At 36.4% G+C, this 25,542-nt stretch overlaps 1 protein-coding gene across 2 annotated transcripts; it reads right to left on the bottom strand.

Moving 5' to 3' along the window:
• Positions 1 to 5,565: 5,565 nt before the first annotated feature.
• On the bottom strand, positions 5,566 to 20,516 carry LOC132109611 (F-box only protein 38-like). Of its 2 annotated transcripts, none has more exons than XM_059515834.1 (21): positions 20,130 to 20,516; positions 19,696 to 19,926; positions 19,396 to 19,529; positions 18,266 to 18,429; positions 17,994 to 18,159; positions 17,652 to 17,927; positions 17,366 to 17,459; positions 17,147 to 17,277; positions 16,586 to 16,756; positions 16,279 to 16,421; positions 15,848 to 16,040; positions 13,199 to 13,336; positions 12,940 to 13,107; positions 12,056 to 12,637; positions 8,044 to 8,144; positions 7,865 to 7,967; positions 7,610 to 7,776; positions 6,821 to 6,966; positions 6,410 to 6,513; positions 6,014 to 6,127; positions 5,566 to 5,803 (listed from the first exon to the last, which is right to left on the bottom strand). In XM_059515834.1, the coding sequence occupies exons 2-21, from the start codon at positions 19,824 to 19,826 to the stop codon at positions 5,625 to 5,627; spliced, it is 3,405 nt and encodes a 1,134-aa protein (XP_059371817.1). In that variant the 5' UTR covers positions 19,827 to 19,926; positions 20,130 to 20,516; the 3' UTR covers positions 5,566 to 5,624. The 2 variants fall into 2 exon arrangements, with proteins under 2 accessions (XP_059371817.1, XP_059371818.1); XM_059515835.1 differs by having other exon boundaries at positions 20,362 to 20,516.
• Positions 20,517 to 25,542: the final 5,026 nt, after the last annotated feature.

Here is a 25,542-nt window from a genome sequence, read left to right as displayed (position 1 = left end):
GACTCAAAATAGATAAAGAGGACAAGTCTTTGGACAAGTATTTAGATTTCATAATATGTATGTTTATTTTTGTGTCCTCTGATGCTTGCATTACGATTTATGAAAGCTAGTGCATTAGCAGTGACCCAGAAATAACAAAAAGGCCATTGAAGAGCATCACAGGAAAATAAGATTTCAAATCTACACTTCCATTTGCCAATAATTAAAAAAAAAACGTACTTACTTTGACTGGCTTATGGACATTTCTATCAAGTCCATTAACCTTCCTTAAGTCAAGCTAAATGCTAAAAAGCATGTTTATCACTTAAGAGTCATATTCTGGTGCTGTCCTCTGAATGACCTCTCTGTACGACAGGAATATCTTGCAGTAGATCACCGTTCCTTGGCCATACTCGTATGACAGACACTGGATTATCTCTACACGCTCGAGATTCATTTGCTTTACCTTCACATGCCCTGAAGGAAGAGAGCCAGCCAAGGTGTCTAATTTAACCGGCCTGTCACATCTGGTTGTACTTACGTCCACCAGAGCAGGTTCAGCACATCCTTTAGCACGTAGCCAGAGAGGTAAATGACAAAAGCCATGCGCGCACACATGGCAGGATGTATCAGCAAAGGGAGAACAATAGATTCCCAGTGCCTGACAGCTGGAGCTGTGCTCTGTGCTTGATGGAGACCAGTGGGGTGTTCTCATTCTTTACATGTATTCCTGCAGCACTGTTTACACTACATCTGACACCGCTGGATCTTACGGGTTTCTTTGTACAGTGCATTCAAAAGTCTAGGACCACTTGTGAAAATACATTTATTTGCACTGAAGAAGTTAAAGGGATAGTTCACACCAAAATGAAAATTCTGTCATTAATTACTCAGATTCATGTTGTCCCAAAGCTGAAAGACATTCGTTCATCATTGGAACACAAATTAAGATATTTTTGATGAAATCCGAGAGCTTTCTGACCCTGCTTAGACAGCAATGGAACTGCCACGTTCAAGCCATAGAAAGTTAGGAAATCTTTAAAACAAGTGGTTCAACCGCAATATTATGAAGCTACGAGAATATGTTTTGTGAACATGCATCAAACAAATGTATCTTTGTGCACAAAAAGTATTCTGGTAGCTTCATAACATCACGGTGAACCACTGAAGTCACATGGACTACTTTAACGATGTCCTTACTACCTTTCCGTTGTCCATTGCTGTATAGGGTCAGAACGCATTTGGATTTCATAAAAAAATATCTTAATATCTTCATTTGTGTTACAATGATGAACAAAGATCTTACAGGTTTATAACGACATGAGGGTGAGTAATTAATAACAGAATTTTTTTATACAATTTAATTAATTTTATGAATATAATGAGAAAAGAAAGTTAATTTTAGATGAATATAAATAAATGTAATACCTTCCCCCCATATCATTTTAATGCAACTGTACGTTCATGATTTACTGGATATGAATTTAAAAAAAATTATATTTTACCTATTACTAGAAGTAAAATAAAGAAATGATACAAATATTTTACTTGCAGTCTCCTCCCTATAAAGTGTTAAATATATGTATTAAATGTACCAGTAATATGTATTAAAATGAGATTTTTGATGGTACACTAGTCAGATAACGTTAGTATGTAAAAAATTAATTGCATCAAGTTTGATAGGTTTTAGAGGTCTAGAGGTTTTTTTTATGGAAGTTATGTAAAGCACATTATCAAATCGAAATAATGTTTATAAGCAGTTGGAGATTATGAAAAGTTAATCACAATCAGCATATTTCGTTTTTTTTTTTTTTATTAAAAAGGCCTTGGGATGTCTCAGGCCCTAACAGAACCCAAAGTTTAAAAATCTCTTAATTTTACGTCACTTTTATTTATTTAAACAACTCAAAATCCTAAAACTTTTTCTGCATTTCCTGATTTAAATGAAAATGACAGCTTTTATTGTGGTCTGACTTTTATTCCAGTATACATTCATGACTGGCTTTTATTTACATAAAGACTAGCTTAGCCACACTCTCTGAAAACTATCTGCAAATGCTCTAAAGATGATAAAGCTTTCAGCTTGGAGGAGTTTTTTCTCTTTATAAGGCTTTGACTCTTAACATTTCAACATGGTGCATTAACCCCTAAGATGTTTGTCCTCCCTTTGAGAACGCATTACATCACCAACCACTTGCATCTTTTGCCCTTAACCGAGGAAGGAGAAGGAATGTTAGGGGCTGGAAAACAAATAATGCTGGTGGAAAAAAAAAAATCTCCTTGGGAGTTTAATTAGCTGGAATGGGACAAAGGAGGAAAAACTTCATCAGGAAATTAGACTCAGTGAGACCAGCTGCAACCTGACTATTGATTCACGCAGTCCATCCATGCAAAGATGATCGATGTACACAGAGTGTAAAAACGACTCTCTTGTCTGAAGCAGGATTATTTTTCTAACAACATAATAATAGAGCATAGTAAGTGGCTCCGGAGAGCCTCGAAGAGAGTTTACATGAACTGTGAACAACAACAAGAGACAATTCAAAGCGCTAGCTGACAAAAGTAAAAGTGTGTTTCCAGACAAAAAATTTACCAAGATTAAAAAAAAAAAGAAAATTTAAATGGAGCTTTATAAATTTAAATTGATTTATAGCCAACGATTTTAAAAGTAAAAACAAAACATTTAAAGATTTAGATATATGCAAATAAGTATCAGAGAATAAGATGACTGACCTGATGATGTTGCAATGTGCCCCATAGTGTTCTTTAACCACAATTTCTGGTTATGGAAATATTCTTCATATTATATATATATATATATATATATATATATATATTTTTTTTTTTTTCACAGGGATTTTAAAAGTCTTACCTTTGAGGTTAATCACAATAGTGCTTACTTTGAAGCAAAAAGTGCAAAAAGACAAAGGTACAAGACTGTTCTTGACAGTTTAACTACTGTTAACCCTATTAAGCTTTTAGAATGACAATCAAAATAAAAATGATGGGTTATATAGGAAATATATATACATAATAATAATAAAAAAAGAGAAATATTATCTAAGATATCATGGTGGATCGGTGGAAGGTTTATACATTATATAAAATCAGTTTCTCTATAAAGAAGAAAACATCAAACTAACCACACGCTAGTGTTTACTTCTTCGCGTGTTTGGCTCAAGACAGCCGAAACCGATTAACATGTGTCCTACAAGGAAAAAGTCTGTTTCACCACTGAGATTGATTTGGATTTCATTTGTAAATGTTGCAGGTTTGGCCAGCCCCCTCAGACAGGAACTGAGTACAGGAGGGGTTCTGCTCGAACCACAAATCTCTCCTCTTCCTGCTTATACAGTGTTAAGTGACAAATGACCTGAAACTTTAAACACCTTTGTGGTGTCAGTGACACAATGTGAATAACATGACAGGACTAAATCCAGAATGGGTCATTTACAAAAGCGAAGTGAGTAGACAAGCTCCCCTGTTTGGCCTTGTGGGTTATTGAACGCAGCCCGTGTCGGAGTAAGGAAATGGATTGTACATGCACGCGTCTGCTGTACTGAAGGCATGTGGGGCTGTTATACTATAAATACAGACTAATTGAGAAACTGACTGCTACTTTGCTCACATAATTAGACACATGCAGCAATGAATCATTTATCTGCATTTTTTAACAAATGGACTGAGTGAATGATTCAGTGATTCACTACATCTGTAACATTTATCCTACATTTAAATTTAATTATTTAGCAGATGCTTTTATCCAAAGTGATAACAGCAATCACACAAACAAAAGAGCAACAATATACTAATGCTGTGATGTAGCAAGGGGTTTTAATAAGTAGAATAGAAATAGAATAGAGACCGCTAGTGTTAAAAGGTTATATATTTTTTGTGTTATAAATAAAAAAGATAAATAAATAGATACAATTGAAAAAGTTATGTCACCTACCATTTTAATTGCTCAAAAGCTTTATCATTGGGTGGATGCTGATCGGCTATCAGTTTCAGAGTGATTATTTATATCTAATGAATGATAAAAACAATGACACATTTTAAAAGCTCAAACATTTAAAGCTGCAGACAGCATAACTGCAATGCACGCTTATAATAAACAGAGCATTATATATGGTCTAAGTAGTGTGTACTTATACCAAGATTAATTATTTACTGTATATACACACAAAATGAGAAAATCAATGACAGAATGTCTTGGTGAAATATTTATTCTTTTATATAAACATATAAAACAAATAGTTTAAATACAGAACATCTGTACACAAACTTTGTACACAAGTTTCTGTAGAGCATGGGTGCAGATTCAATCCAGTTTCTTGGCTTTTAAACATGAGAGAGTGGGTCACCTAGAAAAGCACAAGTAGAGCAGCAAGACGGGGGTTTTCATGCATTTACAGGTCCTAGACTCTCAATCCTCTTTCTTTACCATTAACAACAAACACCAGTTGGTGAACTCTATTGTGCACCAAGCAGGCACTTAAGACACAGTGTGTATCTAATATTATTTGCATAATGCAATTATGTGAAGGAATAGGCAAAGAGGAGCAACAAAATCATCCAAAAACAGTAATGCTGGCTCTGTTGTAGGTTATAATGCAAGTTATATGCAATATGCTTCACCTTTGTGACGAATATGCTTCGTTTGTGACGAAAAGAGCATGTGCGTCAAGTCATCTGAAGATGAATAAGGGATACGTCTGGCAACTTTATCCACTGTGCTTCTGATATAAAACTATTCTACTGGAGTTTCATAAAAATTGGGTTTAACTAAGGGGAAAAGTCTATAAAAAAAATAAATAGAAAAAAATACCTTTTGTGCATAAAATACTCTCAGCTTTTCTTTATTCCACAATTCTATAGCTCTGTGAAGAGCACAAAAAGGAAAACGAGCTACACTTATTCACCGATTCTGCCACGTTCCTTTCATGGGCCAAGAAACATTTAATCTCTTCACTTACAGCACCGTTAATCGTGAAAAAACACACAGGCCAGCTTCTGGAGAAAAGGTGAGAGAAAAACAAACATAAAATCTGACTTGTTAAAGCAAGTACAGCAAAACTCTCAAAATGTATGATGTAGAGCAAAACTCTCAAAATGTATGATGTGCCAAATAAAAAAAAAAGAGAGAGAGAGAGAGAACAATGTTATTGTCTGAAACGGTGCAAACACACCGTGAAATCATCAAGTGGCCAAAAAAAAGTATTCTACCAAGACCAACATTTCTGTCTCCACCAAAACCCAAACAAGTGATTTCATATGCCACCTGTCATGACTCTGCATGTCTTTCCCCATGTGTGCAACTGTAGCAACAAAAACTACTGCTGACACCATCACCCCTCTTTACAGTAAATGTGCTGGCACTCCCTGGAAGGGCTGCCATTCATCCTTCATGTAATGAACACCAGCAAAGCAGCCTGGTGACACCATTAGTTCATTAGTCTAGAATGGACTCACAAAAAGATGATGGCTAATTGAAAGCAATCACACTCTGTTTCAAGTCAACTTCGAGATAAAGGCAACTGGAAATGCCTCTGTATTCCACACTGAGGCTGCGTCTAAGATGCCTGGCAGAGAGCTGAAGAGCCCTTTGCAGCATCTCCAGGCCCTCCGGCCGAGCAGTGATTGTTCTAGATGTAGTCGTCATCCACCGGTTCCCCCCGAACGTCGCAGTAGTGGATGAAGATGACCACCACACGCTGGAAAACCCCCCTACGTGTCTGCCGTCGCTCTGAGATCTCCTCACCGATGGTCTCCATGCAGATGTCAGCCGAGAGCTGTCCCTTACGCCGTGGCGCATAGATAGTGGCTGACAGAAAGGAACATTTCAGAGTGAGCGAGACAGACAAAAGATATTTTCACAAAAGAGACTTCTTTCAAAAACATTAAACAATCTATTGTATAATCAAAAATAACACTGGTTGACCAAATATCAGTTGTGCTATAGTTATGATGCATCTGTATCTGAATATTAACACCTGAACTTTGTCATTTCATGATGGGACAGTGTGTTACTTACTACTTTCATCATCCTCAAAGTCGTATCGGGCGTAACTGTTGGGCTCTGCGGTGCGTAACGAGCGAAGCCATGGGAAATCTGTGATCATTGAATACGGCGCCCCATCTACTACTCCTAAGGCACAGGGAGTGTGGGAAAGATTGAATGCCGTTACTTTTTTATTTCTTTAAAACTGAAACAGATCTTGTAAATGTTTATTAGCAGCTTCGACATTATGGGAGTCTGCAACTTTTCTCACCCATTTAGATGATTAAGTTTTTGGAAGGGATTTGGGAAATGTAAATGCAACTGTAAATTTCTCTCTCCTCGCTCTCACACATACTATAAATATGTTTCCAGAGGAAGTGAGGGGAACTTGGGGTTAGTCTCGAAGGACCCTGATCTGTTTCCTCTCACCCTCTAAAGTGTAGATGTCTCGACCCCAGGGATAGCTGGGATACTTCTTTACATCCTCTTCCGTCCGTGTGGCCTCCGGAAAGAATTCATACTTGATGAGTTCTCTTGTGAAAGGATAAAAACACAGCTTGTGAGTTTTTGGGTCTACCATAATAAGAAAATAATGCCATCTGGTGGATGGAAATCAAACAATTCATTTGGAAAGCGGGCATAATTTTGCAGAATCTAAAGTGTAATGAGACATGCAACGACAACAACAAAAAAAAGATATTACAGCATTATAAAGACACTAAAACAATGCTATACAATGCTTTTATTCTTGGCGTGTATCAGAATCTGTTAAAATGTAAATATTCTTATTACTGATGCTGTTTTGTGAGTACTGTATTATGGGTAATGTAGTCCACTCACTGGCTAATGTTGGCAATGGTGTCCATCCAGCTACGTACGCGCACCTTGTTCCTGACATTGGGTGGGTTGCTGAACTCATGGATAATAGCAATATGGTATGGATACGGACCACTGAAGAGCTTTTTCTCCAGAGCTAGAGAATCAATCTGGATGTTGAAAGGAACATGACTGTAACAGTCTTTTTGAAATACCTCACATACCATTTAAATGGCTAAATATTAAGCAATTATAAATGCAAATCACACATTTGCTGGAAAATAGTTGCACGTGTTAATATATATATATATATATATATATATTACACACATACAAATACATGTAAACACATGCACACATACACACATCACTTATTTAAAAATTAATTGTTCTTTCCTGACACTTCTAAACAATTAAATGAATTCTTTCTGAATAAAAGTATTAATTTCTTTCAAAATTATTTAATAACAATATCCAATATATCTCAATAATCTAAATTTATAGGTTTGCAAATCATAAAAACATATACACTTGAATAATGAACATAAAATGCTGTTAAAATCGCAGAAAACAGTCAGCAAACTTTCTCACACTGGCCCTGGGCCATTATTGCTGTTGGGCCTTGTTTTAAATATACTGTAAATCTGGGGGACGATAAGATGAATTTATAAACACATTTCTATTGAAAAGCATTTCTATACTTTTTTGAATGCTGCACTTATGCAATCAAAAGTAATACTGCATATTCATGAGTTTCATCAGATGTGACAACTGGAAGTCTTACGTCAACACAATATTCAGAATAACACTGACCTGCTGCATAGGCCTCATGTAGATGATGCGGTTTCTCTCCGGTGGCATCCGTAAGATCTGGTCAAGCACCTGCTCCATGTCCAACTTCTTACATTGTGCGTAATCAAAGCGGTTTACTATGGGGGCAGTTTCTACCACCAAGTGCTTCAGCACCCTACAGCGTGTTGCTTGAGGAAGAAAGAATCAAATTCCACCTTAAGATCTGATACAGTTTGACTCCTATTTCAAAGTCATCATGTTCTGCTATGAACTCACCATGGACAAACATCATTTTGGGGCACTCCTTGAGGACCAGGTCTGTGATTCCACAGTTTGTAAGTGTGATTCCTACCAAGTTTTTAGATTTAAGGCTGAGCACCTGTATGATGTGAAAGATAATTCAGTAAGAAAGTGCATTGAAGAAGCATTTAGTTGAAACAAGATCATGACCCCACCTGCACATGGTCATCTTCAGTCACAGGATCACTGGTGCTGGTGGACTTGTCTGCCATCCGTTTCCTCTTCACTGCAACCCGAGGCTTTGCTTTGGGTAGTTCTGGATATACCAAAAGGTAGTGTGAAATTAAATGGAAATCTTACTGACTGTCCAATTCATCTTTTTTAAATCTTATCTCAACTATCCTACCGTCATAGTCATAGGAGAAAAAAAAGGTAACATACCATGGACCTTGTGTCATTTTAATCTCAAAGGATTCCCATGAATGCAATTTTCCATGAATCAGCCAATTTATTAAAAAGATTTGCTTTAAAAAATTGCTCTATCTAAATCGAACATAGCTATTTTGCTCACATAAACACAAAAAAGCACTGAGAGGGATATCAAGATTCCCAGTGCTCATCAACATTGATTTCAGTCTGTTTTTACTTTTATGGTGCTTTTGAGCCCTTTTTGAAGCTGGTTGATGAATACTGATAGAATTTTCATTTTTGGTGAAATATTTTTTCCAAGTAAAATTTGAATGTAATTATAAAAGTATATGCATTTGTAAATACACTTCCATTCAAAACTTGGGGTCAGTAAGAAAGTGTGATCAGTAAGGACAGATCAAATAGACCAACTGACAGTAAAGACTTTTATGATGTTACAAAAGATTTCTATTTCAAATAAATGCAGTTTTTTTTCCTTTTTATTAATTAAAGAATCATGAAAAAAATGCATCACTGTCCCACAAAAATATTAAGCAGGAATTTTTTTTCCACACTGATAATAATAAATGTTTTTGAGCACCAAATCCGCATAATAAAATGATTTCTGAAGGAGTCTAGAGTAATAGGTCAGGAAAATTCAGCTTTGACATCATAGGAATAAATTACATTAAAAAACATATACCAGTATATATATATATATATATATATATATATATATATATATATACTGGTATGTCAACGTTAACGCGTTAACGCATGCGATTAATTTTTGTCTGGTTTAACGTGTCAAAATATTTAACGCAATTAACGCAGCATCCGTATTTTCTGCCATCCGTTGGCTAGCTTTACATTATATGATCACGCTCTTATTCATTTAAATGCTTTTAAACATTTCAAGCACGGCAAGACAAAAGAGAATGCGCTGTCTGTGAATGACCTTATGTGACACATACACACGTAGGCTACACACACACACACAGTGCATAGACAGGGCGCCAGAATCCAGTTCTCTTAAGCGCTTGAACTAACAATAAACATCCCAAAGTGCCAGTTTAGTCGATTATCCTCATAAGAGCAATCTTAAATGATTTATATAAAGTCTAAAATGAACAAAAAGAGTTGTGAGAGAATGAGGCGAGATCCATAGACAGTATATAAACGGTGAGATCCGCGTGTCTGTCTGCCCTTAAAGGGACAGCAGCCAATAAAGCTTCCTGTCAGTAAAGTTAAAGAACAAAGGGAACAGAGAAAATGACTCGCTGCTCTTGACTAAATAACTTTTGTAGCTTTAATAAGGATTAACTATTTAATTTATAGTTTATGCAGTGCAGACTGCATATAACTTTGATAACTTTATTAAATTTCTGTATATTTCCTAACTGTTAAAGACAGGAAGGGCAGGAGTAAACATGACATTTATTATGGGTTTATGTTAGCATTGTTTTAAGTTTACTTAAATTAAAAACTGTTATATTTTTGAAGCCTAATAATAAATGTAAAAAAAAAAAAAAAAAAAAATCAGTAGCTGTATTAATATCAGTAATACTGGCCTTCATTCATAAAAAGATGCCATTTAAACAAGTATTTAAAATATACTGTCTTTATGTTGTTTCTACATTAATTTGATTAACTGTGAAATTATTACATTAAAAAAATATATTAAAAACGTACAAAAACATTTCTTTTTTTATTGCGATTAATCACAGAAAAAATGTGTGATTAATCTAGTTAAAGTTTTTAATCGATTGACAGCACTAATATATATATATATATATATATATATATATACAATAATTTTTCACTATATTACTGTTTTTAGTGTATTTTTGAAGCCCTGGTGAGCACAAAGGACTTCAAAAACATAAATACACACACACACACACACATATATATATATATATATACTAGTGGTGGGCATAGATTAATCTAGATTAAAATGGCTCATTCGAATTCTGCCGAAGGCATTCAGAATATGTGTGTTACCCAAATAAAATTGACAAACAGTAAGTCTTTGAGAAGGGGTTTATCAAGCTAGGTGGTGCATTAGAAAAGGGGTTCATCTCCTGTTTCCAAAATGCATCACAAAGTGCTTGAAAAAGCTGCAAACTAATTCCACATTGCACAAGGTGCAAACAACCTTACGCCTGTTTCACACATACTCCGTCTGCAGTGTGTATGCGTTGCATTTTTTTTTTACGTACCCATGTTAACGAATTGCAGTTGCGTTCCAGGAGTGTTGCGTCTGCAGCAGTGCAGCGATCGTTTACGTACCGAGTAGCAGACTGCAAACGCATTTTATTTTTATTTATTTGTGTTATTTACAGAATGTTTAAGTTTTTTTTCAAGTTTGTAGGTGTCAAGGTACAGAAACCAAATAATTAAATGTAAAATAGCACTGGATAGTCTTCAATGTAAAAATGAAATATACAATCAAACCTACATTTATTCATTAATTTTTCGTTTGACTGTTAAAACGACAAAGTAATTCAGTCAAGAGCATTGAGTAATTTTCATTTTCATGGATTAACATTACAGCAGCCAGTAGCTAAATTAGACGCGGTCACTTTAAGAGACGATGAACGCATCCAATATAATACACATCCCATTTTTTTCCTCGACTGTTTACTTTCACTTAAGAAATAACTGACAGTTTTTTCGAGCATAATTTCCAAGGTGGATATTTTGACATATTTTGTATGTATTTGTCGGCACAAGAGCAAAAATAAGCAAATTCGATGTTCAAGTGTTTTGAGACGCCTTTCTCTGCGTGAGCCCTGAACACCAGAACACTGCGAGTACTGAATTGGACTCTTTCACATCTTTTTGTTTGTTCAAACTGCGATTTGTATTTGTCGTTCAGGTGCAGGAGGGACTTCGAGGAGAACTTCACAGAAGAGAGCTCGGTTCAGTGTCGCTGTCCGTGATACGCGGCTCTCTCTCTCTCTCCGCACCGAACACAGCGCGAGTAACCAGCTACACTGTTCAGCTTTTCCACGTCTTGTTTTTGGATGCTTTAATGTTTAAATCGACAAGAGGTAAGGCTTAAAAACACGTGAAAAGGATAAGCTTTCGTGATGATGCGCAGCAGTGGCCCGTCAACTATCCTGAGCATCTTTTTAGGCTGGCCTCAGCCAGTCTGTTATATAAAATATCAAGGTGAAAGTCATCATAGCAGCTCTCAACCTAACTTTGAGAATAGATTAATGGCGATATTTTTTTTATCGCCAAAAAAAGAGTCTCATGTTAACGCAACACCAATAACGGCTCACCATTAATATATATATTATATCTTACCAACCCCAAATGTTTGAATGGTAGTATACAGTGAAAGCATTACAAGTATGTAATGCTATAAATATTCAGTATTTTATAAAATCATCTATTATCCTTTATACTCAAAATGCAACACTGAAAGAGTAAAAAAAAATATTCCTGAAATAAATGAACCTACACATGAGACATTCTACACTGTCAGTGGCTTTATGCATGCATTCTTTCATCAGAAAAAGTCTTAATTTCCTACATGCACTATTCTTTTTACCAGTGTGATTCATTAGGAATCAAAATAAGTGTTCCACTTTTTCTAGATATCATGAACACAAGGAAACATACTGCAATATAACTGCCAATATAGTTTAACAGTGAACCAATTCAGACCTCCAGCATTCCTCCATCTACTTTTATGCTATGCACAAACGGCACACCACGAGGGTCAGTTTTTACCCAACTGTGCCTTTTTTCCATTTTTCAGTTGACTCTCTGACATCCCACTGTGAGGAACCTCTGCTCTTGTCTTACCTGACTCGCACACCAGGGGCACAGAGGAAAGTCTGCTGCAGGCACGAGTGACCGGTCTCCTTGGACACTCATCTGTAGTGCTTCTGTGTGATGATCCTTGCTGGTGGCCTGCAGTCCTTTCACAGTGCCCCTCAGATGAGCCCTGAGTCCTGGTTGGAGCATTGGAGTGCCTGTCCTCCATCTCATCTCCTGCTCTCTGCTCTGGGCTGTGGTGTTCTGATCTATGGTTGTCGCCCCCTGCTGGCAGGCCGTGGCCACCACGAGTTCTGTTTCCAGAGCCGGGACGAGACCTGCTGCACGTGCAGCGAGTCCTCTCCATGTCATCCTCCCCTCTACCCGCCCCACCCTGGTCGTCCTGATTAGCCGATTCCTCCCTCCAGCGGATGGAGCAAACACAGCTACCGGCAGCACAGCCTGAAGCAGACCCTGGTCCACTTTTTCTGTCTCTGGACCCACGCTCAGCTGTCTCAGTGGCTGCCTTCATGTCAGCCTTGATCTGCTCGCTGGTCACCTGACAGCCTTTCTCAGAGCTGAGCTCCTGAGGTTGTGGTCCACGTCTACGCAGTGGAGTTTTACCTTTACCTGTCAGAATACAGCACAACAAGTGTATCAGCATAAGTCAGCCATCAAGTTTGTTCTCTTCTAATAGTGTCAGTGCAGTCAAACAGATAATATCTCTGAATTTATATGGACCCAATAATATTATATACGCTTTATATATATTATATACGTTTTGCCACCTAAGTTACATGTACAGATTAACTGTATGAATGACATGATAAATATTGAGCAGTGTATACTGATAATATATATATGACATAATTTAGAGAAATGATATTCACACATTTAGTTTGGGGTCTGTAAGATTTTTTTTTGTGAACTACCATGTGGAGTCATAGCTGTACTGCTCTTCCCCTGGGCTTCTGTCTCAGGGTACTGGCCTTGAGAGCGGGCGGCAGCTGGTGTCCTGATTGGACAGTACTCATCCTCACTGTCCGAGTCTGACACCACCACCGACTGCTTCTTCACTGAGGTTTGAACTCCACTAGGCCCTGAAATAAATCATAAAAGAAAAAGCACAAATGTTAATTCTTAATCATACATATCCCATCTGTTTGCATTGTTTGCTAGGTTATTTCAGACCTGCTTGTTCTTCAACCTGTTCAAGTGAAGGATTAGTTGTTTGGCTGGAACCCTGGGTCTCCTCCTTTGGATTGGTAGCCACAAGAACCGGCTCAGGCTCCATGTTGTCTGCCACTATGCCCTCAACGTCAGGAATCTCTGATTGAAGTCAGGAATAAGAGTCAATTCAAGACTTTCAACAAACAAACAATCATCAAACACTAGACAAGTAAGATTTTGGTAAATGTTCCTGAATGCAGTGTCTAGTGTGCACCAAAGATGCATTGATTTGATCAAAAATTCTGTAAAAACTGTGACTTTTTACTGTCACTTTTGATTAGGGCTGGGTAAAAAAATTGATTTTTCGATTCATCGTTTTTTAAAATGTGGTCGATTCAAAATCGATTCTCAAAGACCATGAATCGATTTTTTTCCATATTTATTTCCGCAGACATTGAACGCAAGATTAGCGTTAATCTAATTACAAATCTACTCCACTAGATGTCACCCTCTTATGTGCCTTGTGCGATGTTACCAACAAACCTGTCATTCATACATTCAGTGCTTAAAGCAGTGGTTCTCAACCCGCGGCACCTCACCAATTCAAATGCGGCCCAACATATGCTGAACACAAACACACACAAAAAACTTTGTTTTACAATTCATTTTATTTTTTACATTAATTGAAAAAAATGTAGGCTCCTAAAGAAATATAAGCTATATAAATATATAAATATAAATATTCAGACATGAGCAGACATACATAACATTACGAACACATACAAGCGCGCACTTCAAGAATTAAATTCAAATAGTCATCAACAGTCATTAGTTCGGTAAAAGGGAGAAAAAAATAAATGTGGAGAATGCCAGCGACTGAACACATACAAAAAAAGAATAGTCGCAGTATCAGTAGTGAAGGAGGATTTTCGGTTTGCCCCGCAACTCATTTGAAGAAGTTCAAGCAGATGGAAACACCATATACTACGCAGCAATCATCCTTAATTGAAGAAATGTGGCAAAACATCTCTGGAGAGAACCTCATATTATTAAATTCGAAAGTGCTTTCTGTATTTGTTTGTGAACGCACATTTTCTGCAATGTCGTGCCAAGTCATGCTCCCGTGCGCGTCTTACAGACTGCATCTTAAAGCCTCTTATACCTGCTGCGTCCGCAAGTCCGCTATGGACCGCTAGGTAGGCTTGATGTAAAAATTGTCATCGCAGAGTGTGTGCCGAGGCTCTGAGCAGACGACCGCGCGGACAGGTGCGCGTGGTCAGTAGGCTTCAAAAGCACATGTTCAGGCAGTGTGAGGAAGCCCATTGCCAATCGAACCTGTGCAATCCGTCAATAAAGAATATAAATACAGTCCGATGTTCAATAATTCTGGGCAATTGTTTGTTCGCATGTTTGTTGCAGAACGGACCATCAGTGTGCGCTTTCGGAAGTATAAATGGAAGAAGTCCGCTTCTGCACTGGCTGCGTCTGCGTCCGGATTGCTCATGCGGAAAGTATAACACAGGCTTTATAATCGCAACTTCATTGTGCTGTTACTACATCGAGCCGAATTTCAAAACAAAATTGTTCAGCTCCCGACAGAATCAGGTGTTTTATTTATGGGGAGTAGAATTGTTTATTTATTTCAATGAATCTAATCGATTAGATCTCATAATATTTAGGCTATAATATTATAAATCAGGTTGGTTTGTATTGGTGACGTAATGTGTAAATTATATGCGTGCGGCCCGCGAGACTTGTACTTGGACCATAATGCGGCCCGCTGTAAAAAAAAGGTTGAGACCCACTGGCTTAAAGGGTTTCAGGTGGTTTGTCGACGTTGATGCCACCTTCACATAAAAAGTCAGAGGTATGGAAGCATTTTAGATTTCGTAAGCAAGACGACGACGATAGTGTTGTGGACAAGAACAAAGCATTTTTCATCTTGCATCAAACTTGTATTTATTTAACATAATTGTATGCATTTGAAAATTAGAGATGGGTTCTGTTTTAATGTACCCAAGTGTACCTAAAATAAAAGTTTAATATACAGGTTTGTTGCTCTTAATTTCTTTTTATTAATTACCCAAGTGTAAACTTATGTTCACTGTTCTTTTTTATACATATAGTATTTGTATTAAATCTATATTCATTGACTTGAATCGAGAATCGAGTATAGAAAATCGAATCGAGAATCGAAATCGACTCGATTTGAGAGCTTGTGAATTGAAATCGAATTGATCTGGAACATCTGAATCGATACCCAGCCCTACTTTTGATCCATTTAATGCATCCTTGCTAGTGCTGACAGACGATTAAATGCATCCAAAATAAAATAATAAATCCTTTTTGTTTACATAATGTGTATATGCTTGTACTATATATATTTAATATGTATATATAAATACACACACACGTATATATTTAAGATAATTAGGTTATGCTTATATATATATATATAATATAAATTATATGAATATTAATATATTCACGTAAATAGATACTATATGTGTTTGTATTTATATATACATAATAAATATGCACAGTACACACGTATATTATTAAACAAAAAAAAATATTTGGATGCGATTAATCATGATTCATTGTTCGAATGCACTCAATAAAAGTATTAATTTCTTTCAAAAAAACTTTTGAATGATAACATATATATACCCTCTGGGCCACGGGGGTGTTGCTGAGGCACATCTTCGACTCGGTCGTCGTTGTTATTTGGTGGAATGTTTGCATTGTTATTGTTCTGGTTATTGTTGTTGTTATTGTTATCATTATTGGAATTCTGATTGCTGACCAGGGCAGACGAAACTCCGATACCCGTGCCTGCACTGAGTCCCACGCGGGCACAGCCCTGCGGTGAACAAATAAAGTTAGGATGCCTTATAACATTTCATCTCCTATACTATATATCATTTTCATTTATATTGTGACTTCTTTACTGTTCAAAAGTACATATTTTGTAATCATAGTACATGGAATGACATTGAACTGTCTGCTTGCTTCAAATGGTAAAGATATCTAAGTGATGGTGTCTAGGTAATGAATGAATATCACTCCATTAACTCTGTTTTTATGGGACGACAGCTCACCTTGGGAGGTTCACGAAACATCTGGTCCAGAGAGATGAATTCCAGGCTGGGGAGCATCTCAATGAACTGACTGAACGACTCCAGCTTGATCGCATGACAGCGCACTAGAGTGAGGTCCACCAAGCGACTCCAGCGGGAGTGGTCTATAACAAAGAGCAGCTAATTTGTCAGATTTAAAAACCAATATTAAAAAAACCATTCAATCAACTTTCAGGTTTCCAGATAATGCTGATAGAAATGGTATGTTGAAAAAAAGTACCATCTTAAAGTCAGGAAATACATAAATAAATGAAGATGGATCCATTACCTGTGATCCAGTTGTGTAGATTGTGAAGATGTGGACAGTTATAAATAACCAGATACTTGATGGAGGTAAACACCTCATTAACAGCCTTCATTCCAATGTCTGTGATGATTCCAGGATTCTCAATTACATCAGCAAGACCGTATTTGACCAACTCAGCATGGCTCATGTTACCTGTGTAAAACATGTTTTATTGCATTTTATTTTATTACTATTTATATACATGAAGGGTTAGTTCACCCGAAAATGTGCTCACCTTAATGTTGTTCCAAACGCATAAGAATGTCATTAATCTTTGAAACACAAATTAAGATTTACAAGATACACGTTCCTCCATTAAGTCTGTTCAACCAAAAACTTGACATCATAAAACGAATCCATATGAATCAGTTTTATCCAAGTCTTCTGAAGAGACATAAACACTAAATATGGTAAACACATGCTCAAACGTGCTTGGATATCACGTAAAGGAACAGAAATCTCTCAGGTTTCATTAAAAAATATGTTCTGAAGATGAACAAAAGGTTTGGAACGAAATTACGGTAATGGCAGATATTTACTTACACTGCAACAGAAATTCATCAACATAGCCAAGGTGCAAAGTCTCAAATTGGGGGAACTCCAGTTCAGCCATCTTCAATGCGGAGAACACCCCATCTTTGGTTAAGGAAGGCTGGATTCGAACTTCATGCAATCTGGACAACCAGAGATAATTCTGTCAACAGCTATATATGAATCAGGATAAGTTAACTTTGTTCGTTAAATGTTTAAACACAGATTTACCTGCGAGCAGCAGTAATGATGAGGTAGCCCATATCCACTTCAAGTGCATTTTTACAGGCGCCAAATACAATTGTGTGCAAATTACGAAATCCTCCTAGAAGAGAATAATTTATCATTATGCCAAATATCTCTAATTTTATTATTCTTGCTCAAAATATGCAATTATTGCATTCACATAGTAAACGAGAAATAGTTATTGCAAGAAAAACTTGCTTTACAATACTATATCGCTCAGCAGCTTTATATGATTCCTTTTTATAAGGAGCTAGCAAAATGTTCATCTTACCTGACCTCCAGCTATCCTCCACAACATGCTGAACCAGTCCACCTAAAAAGGGCACCCTCACCAGCTCCAGCTGCTCTAGGTTGCGAGCAGAGGCCAGACCGGTGACAAGAGGCACATACTTCAGAGAATTAGTGGGACCGGCACAGTTCCTCATGACGAACGTACGCAAATTCACACAGAGAAAGTCTTTGAAGGGCTGAGGCTTAGTGAGGCGAACCCATTTCAGGTACAGATGCCTGAGCATGGACAGACAGGGGATCTCCGGCACATTGACACCTATAGGAAAGTTGATATAGATGATTTGGAAAACTATTTGGACAGCGAAAGCAATCTAAAACTCACCGACAAGATGGAGGGTCTGGATTTTAGCTGCAGCTGGAATAGTGAGTTTGTTCTCCGAGGGAATAGGAAAGGCCCCGTTTCGGTTCCTGAACTTCCCTAGAATGTGAACCCGAGGCATGTAGTTCCATATTGCCTCCACCAGCTCCAAATGCGATGTCTCCACACCCTGTCAGAGCAGATATTGTTCTTATTTTCAACAACAGTTGAAAACAGATTTACAAGCATTTTTATAAACTGAAACAACAACTATCCTGTATATATCATATACTCACTATAAGGTTGGGACAGGCCTGTAGAGCCTCCAAAACACCAGGAATGCTAAAAGCCTCATAACCTCGGACCCTCCTTCTCTCTAGGTAACGTGGATGAAGGCCATACAGCTGTTCCAAATCAGGCATCTTCTTCATTAGCATGAGGAAACTGGAGTCTGTGAAACCTGAGTTACACACATTAATAATAACAACTGAATTAATTAAAATGGACAAAAGTGTTTGAAGTGTTCTACGGCTTTAGGATTGGTATTCTTGGCTTCACTGATTTGGAATACTGTTAAAAACAAATCTATCTTTCAAGAAAGGTTTACTTAGATCACCATAGATCATTGGCACTGGCCAATATCTATCAACAGCTTTCGTAAAAGGTAATAAACACAAGTAAAATTGGTAAAACAACTTTAGTTACAACTTTATATATATATATATATATATATATATATATATATATATATATACACACACACACACACACAAACACACATACATCTTGGGTCAGATTTTTTTAATGAAGTGAATAATTTTATTTAGCGATGATCCATTAAATTAATCAGAAGTGACAGTAAAGACATTTATAATGTTACAGAACATTTTTATTTCAAATAAATGCTGTTCTTTTACTTTCTATTCTTCAAATTATCCTCAAAAAAAAAAATCCTGAAAAAAATAAATACAAATAAAAATAATAATTCACAATTTCCATAAAATATCGCTATTATAATAAATAATAACAGTTCCCGACAATGATAATAATAAGAAACAGTTCTTGATCAGCATATTTGAATTATTTCTAGTCCTTTGAAATTCAGCTTTGCCATCAAATAAAAATCTTCCACGTGACACCTTCCATCCTATATCTCAGCATAAGCCATTATCTTCAACTAGATTTAAGTATTGTAAGAAGTAGTACATTTAGATGAAAGTACTCAGTAATAAACCATATACATCTGAGAGTAGTACAGTGTAGAAACTGTATTGAAAACGTTCAATACACCAAAAAGGCAGGATAGGGGGATGTGAAAACATGTCAAATGAATGAGTACGTTACTTAATCTGATTTTAAACAACACATTTATACCAGGTTTAGTTCTAAACAAACTGAATTTTTGAGCATTAAGTGTGTCGTCTACCTGAGGGCATGTACTCCCACCACCGGCTAGCACAAAGGTCCACAACCTTCACCACCCGCAGGTACAGAGTAACCGCCTCTCGCAGTTTCCGTGACAGACACTCCATACACATTATGTCCTGCATGGGTAAGTACCTGCCGGGAGATGGATTTATGCATCATAATTCAAGTCAACTATAAACCATTGCAATTTGAGTTAACCTATGAAAGCTCTGTCAAAAATCTCTGGAATTGAGAATAGTATCGCAGGGAACACATTTGCAGACTACTGTACACACTAGTGGTGGGATGTTGTACTGACCGGAATATGTGGCAGAGCACCTCATGTGAGAGCTCGTTGATATAGTCTTTAGGTTCCTCATGTCCAAGGGAGCTTAATGTTCCTCCCCCCAAATTATGAGTCCTGGTGACTTTGCGCCGTGGGCCCATCATGTCCAGGGCAGTGAGATATCTACCAAGGAAAGGAAATAAACTCACTCCCTCTGTCCTGGTCCTCTTGTTTGGGGCATCAACACACAATCATAACTCAGTCCTACATCAATTAAAACTGAGACGACAAAAAAGAAAGGGGGGTTGGGGGGTCACTTTCACATTACATGTAAATAATTCACGACCATTTTCACAGCTGTCAAAACACACAAAGCTAATTAACAGCTCAGTGAGGTAAAACTAAAAACTCCCTAAACACATCAGACAATGGACATTACTCTACATCAAACCGGCTGTGGCACTCACAGCAGGCTAAGCTAATATGATCTATGTCATGATTTTAACACAGGTAGTTAAGAGGCATCATGGCTTAGATGAAGAAGAGCTGAGCCGTTCAGTAATCAGCAGAATATGAGGAGATGATGCTGATGATGCTGCTGTTATGAAGTTATGATCCCCAGCTCTAGCTAGCAATCAGCTGTTAGCAACCTCACTACTGTTGTATAAATATATAGATCTAACAGTGCTGTAACAAAACCTTTATGAAGAAGCGTTCTGCTGAAATTGGTCCATTTATATTATCTGGTTTTCAGTCGAGCTCATAAGTGGGATTTGTGATTAGTTTGAAGGTGAGCAGCGGCTGCTGTCTATCTGAATCCGCGTCCAGTAGCGACGTGAAGCCAGCGTTGGCCTTCCAAATACAAACAGGAAGTTCAGATGTATTTTTTTTTTTACAAAATAAAAGACGCGGATAACTGGCAAATGTATTGGATTAAATGTATAGCTTACGAAAGGGAGCATATTCTAAATTACAGAAGAAAATATCTTGAAATTAACCACAGGAGGTTTTGCTGTAATATCAATAACCAGCTGCAGTTTAGACTTTGCTGCTGTTAGTAATGCTGCTGTTTTTATCATAAACCCCACAAGACATGTGATTTGATTATCAGGAAATGTTTAACAAATTCTTAAACTAGAAAAATCTATAAAAAAGTCACTTAGATTTTTTAGTAGGCTTGGGCATATGCTTCTTGGTCAAACACAATACAAACTTTACAAAAGGACAATAAAGCATATAATAATCTAGTGTATATATATATATATACATATATATATATATATATATATATATATATATATATATATATATATATATATATATATATATATATATATATATATATATATATACAGTATTTATTGATCTAAATGAACGATAATTTAAAATTAACCCATTCATTCAGTGTTTTGAACGTTATTGATAGGCCAACTCCTTAAGTATTAGCAACTGAAAAGGAAGAAATACCAGTGTACGAACAGAGAATTATTGATTAAAAGTAGACAGACATCCAGACATTGTAGGTTTAATATTTGCAATGCCAGGTCTGTCTATATGACAGAGCATGCAATCTTCTCCAAAATGTGCGATAACAATCAGGGAAATCTTACTAGCTTATGATGGCATGTGTGTAGCACCAGTCACATTTACTCTGGGGTGAAAATATGATTACATTGTGCACATAAATGATTGAGTTCAAGCAGCTGACTGACACTGTCCACTAATCTTCCCTATCAAATCATTTCAATCCTTTCGACAATTACAATCCCCTAAAATCTGGAGTATGATGAAAACTGAGTGAAATCTGGTGTAAAACCATAGAGAGCTGTAACTAGGAATTTTTCATAAATTGGCTCAGGACTTTGAGCAAGTTAACTCAGACATGAAGTGCATAGCTGGGACCCTGATAAAACTGCCTGCTACAAATGTGGAGAGACACAGAAAGCTGAACACAGCCTGAGGAGAGGTCACCTCATAACATCAATAATAACACTGGCAATCATATAGGAAAATGAGAAAAGCACCTTTAAAGATTAATGCTATCAAAGAAATGAACAGGAATTTGCCAGATTTTCATCTATCATCCTCCGGCTTATTTGTTGTTCTTTTCTTTTATGGAATGAGCACAGAAAAAATTAACTTTTTAAGAATTTGATTTCTTAGCATTTTAAATCGATTACTGTGATTCACAATTAAAACATTATGTTTCAAGATCGATGCATATGCATCTTCAGGGTTTGTAATCAATGTATCGATGAAACAAGCAAATCTTTGCACCCCTAGCTATGTCTGTAACCGAATACATGCATGTAGATGTGTTCAGGACAGGACTCTTATCAAACCTTTTAAATTTGGGGCAGATTGGAAACTGCATGCCTGAGTTACAGCAACATCCTGTTTCACTGCATTAATTGCATGCTTTAGCACTTAGCTAAGTGTTGCTTGTTTTATTATATTTCTAGCATGCTGAAATGTAAGTAAATGAAATGCTCCTGTCTGGGACCAAATCAAGTCTTGCACCAAATTTATTTACAGATTGAGAAACGTGATTGGAACACTGCTAAAATAATCATCTTGAGAAATAGGGACACATTTCTCGTGCCTGTGTGAAGACTTCAATCCACAGCTCAAGCGAGCGATAATTGATTACAACATTACTGCATCTGCCAATGAACATCATGTAAACGTATCATCAATCTGCATGCTCAGACAAAACCCTTTTCCCCATCTCACAAGACAGCCAGTCAGCCTGTTGAAATGTAACATCTCACTTCATTTGACCAACTGCTTAAAACCAATTATAAATGAAAGCCAGAGATGTCTGGGTCTGGATGCTGAGACAAGTTCCATTTGATGAGAATGAGAGGAGACGATGAGGAGTGGCAGCTGTGGGATTTTGGCCTGGTGACACAGTAAGGTGGACGGGTTGAGACACATTATTTAGAATCCTCTGAGACAAACAAAATAAACACAAGATGAGAATCAATCTCTCTGCTTTCCACTCTCTGACGGGGGCTTGTCCTTTAATATGAATGACATCAAGAAGAGAATCATGCAAACTTGAGATTACTGGTGTCTTAAAAATGACAGTGCCATGTTACTGCATACTGTTCAGAAATATCACAGATTGGAAATAGCATTGAATAAAGCAAACCAATCAACATAAAAATAAAATAATATTATGGATGAGGGTCAATCCTACTGAGCTGGTTTAAAGTGGTCCTGAGATTACACCATCTTAAACCAGCTCATGACCAACTAAGGACCAGCTTAAACCAGCTCCAACCATGCTTCAAAACATACCTAATCAGCATATGCAGGTTATGCTCAACAGGACAAAGCTTTTGAATATTTTAGATGTCACGGTCCCCAAATATCATCCTCTTCCAAGCGACCCCCATTCCAAGACATAAAAGGCATATATTTTCATATATGGGGACCCAATTTATGCTATGAAAAATAAATTTGCAAAAAATATTTAGTTCAAAATATGTTAATTTTTTTCTTTCTACTCACTGCACTTTAGTTGTATTTATTTATCTTTAGTTTATTTAGATCTTAATCTTATTTTAATTTGATTTTTGTTTTGCTTTTATGATTTATTATTTATTTTTATTCTATCGAGTAGTGGGGATATTTCAGTGAAACTTTCTGGAAGTTACATTGCCAAGCCAGAATCTGGTGATTGAATCATTCTCTCAGACGATTCGTTTAAAACTACTTGATTTAGAAACAAAGTGACTGGCAAAATTCAGAAAACACATTGCCATAAATGTATTTATTATTCTGACATATTTTTACAAGGCAGAAAAAAATAATACTATGATAGTAGACTATGCTATTCCACATTTAGCCATTGTCTTAGTAGTAAAAATTATTAACTAAAATTGTTCGTTCAAAAACACAGATTCATTCAGCATGAAACACCACTAATTTGCGTTGGTTAGAGACGCGTTAAGTCTTCTGTGCCTTTATTTGGAATTTATCTGTTGGAAAGACAAAAACAGACAAAGTAACTGTGAATATGGTCTTTAAAATGTAAGTTCCTCTATATAGACTGATTGTTTATTGAACAATATGATATTTGCAATGGTTTTACATGGATAATATGAACATATGAGTGTACTATATTTATGGCTAAAGGTCAGCCTACCCACCTTATTAAGGACAGCTTGACCCAAATGTCATAAAAAACGGACATTTTTGAACAACTACAGAGTAACATGCTTCTTCAAGTCTTCTTAGTGAGTTTGGTGTAATATAGCAGCCATTGTGGGTTTAGTCAATTAACTCCGTTATATTTTTCCTCCCTTTTATAGTGTACAGTACAGCTTGTTTTTTTGCCAGAAGGTGACTTTGAGAGGAAAATAAATCTTGGTGAATTTCTTAGCTGAGCAAATCACTTGCTGCTACCTGATTTTGGGGCAGGTGGAGACAACGGTAATGGAGGAAGTGAGAGTGCATTCCATGCTCTGTAGGACTGGACAACTTTTTGCTGGTTGCTCAAGGTACCTTAGATGTAAATAAAATGATTGATTTTAAATTTGAATGAAATTTGAATGACAGTCAAAAATATCCGTGATGGTCAAAAAAATCATATGCGATGCTTTGGCATGTTTGCATTTTGTCTTTTTGACCAAGAATTACTCATCAATGCACAGGTCCTGTCCGAGAGCTTTGCCTTTATTTGTTATTATTTCCGCTCCTTTTAAATTCTGTAGTCTTTGTAGCTTGTATTGTCCCACCAACAAATGGGCATACGCTTGGTCCCCGTGGAGGGACAAAGAAAAAAAAAAGAATAGAAAACGGAGACAGAAAAAGAGAGAAGATATATACAGCTATTGTATGAGTATTTGTATGCTTGGCCACACTATTCCCACAGGACCAAAGCTCTTGCAGTGTGTTCTGTAATGTACACATCAATAAATAATGCATTGCAATGTTTGCACAAGCTCTGTTTAGTTCTTACTACAGCCTCACAGAGGAGTCATTGGCAAGTAATTCTGTAATCCTAAACACCTTGGCTCTTTGAGATAATTGTTACAATACCAGACATTTTAATAAGCTCAAACTTTTCCTGTTCCAAAGTAGCATTTGCTTTCTACATTATTTGTGGACATTACAGTTTTAAAGGAAACAAAATGCTATTTTATTTACAGAATACATTTTGTAATGCAACAGATTTCAGAGGAGCTAAAACATTTCACCAAGTCAAGGCTGAAATCTGAAGGCTGATTTTGTTTGCTAGATTTACATCAGTTATATAAGATTTTTAATTTGTATATGTTTAAAAGCATAGCAATTAAACGGTATCAAAGCATTATTATTATTATTATTATTATTATTATTATTATTATTATTATTATTATTATTATTATTATTATAATAACAATAATTATTATTATTATTTTATTGTTGTTTGTATTACAAATATATTTTCTTACATAGGCTGCTAAGGTAAATTATATTTAAATAGTATAGTCTTAAAAGCAATAGTACACCTAAAAATGAAAATTTGCTGTAAACTTAGGCCATCCAAAATATAGATTAGTGTTTCTTCATGTGAACAGATTTGGACAAAATTGTATCAGTAATGGATCCTCTGCAGTGAATGGGTGCCGTCAGCAGTGAATGAGAGTTCAAACAGCCGATAAACAACATCTCGTGATGTAAAAAGTTGCATGCTTTTAAAAACAAACAAACAAACAAACAAATAAAGAAACAAACCCATTGTTAAGCCATTAAAATTTTTATCTGTAACTTCTGGCAAAAAATATAGTTTAAAATCCATAATACAAATTGGATTCTCATTCTGACGACACCCAGTCACTGTAGAAGATCCATTGATGAGTAATGCCAAATTTCTTCAAATTTATCCAG

This window comes from Carassius carassius, chromosome 29 (genome assembly GCF_963082965.1).
Source record: "Carassius carassius chromosome 29, fCarCar2.1, whole genome shotgun sequence".
In the NCBI taxonomy this organism is placed as follows: domain Eukaryota; kingdom Metazoa; phylum Chordata; class Actinopteri; order Cypriniformes; family Cyprinidae; genus Carassius; species Carassius carassius.
The sequence above is the reverse complement of the archived record's forward strand: the minus strand, read 5'-3'. Positions and strand labels throughout refer to the sequence as shown.

Bases quoted from the DNA above. Each gene is read 5' to 3' on its own strand.
- LOC132109611 (XM_059515834.1), bottom strand. From the start codon at position 19,826: ATGATGGGCCCACGGCGCAAAGTCACCAGGACTCATAATTTGGGGGGA. The intron at 16,757-17,146 runs GTAAGTAAATAT...TGTTTTACACAG, and splicing joins TGATGAATTTCTGTTGCAGT to GTAACATGAGCCATGCTGAG. The intron at 16,041-16,278 runs GTGAGCTGTCGT...TGTTCACCGCAG, and splicing joins TGTTTCGTGAACCTCCCAAG to GGCTGTGCCCGCGTGGGACT.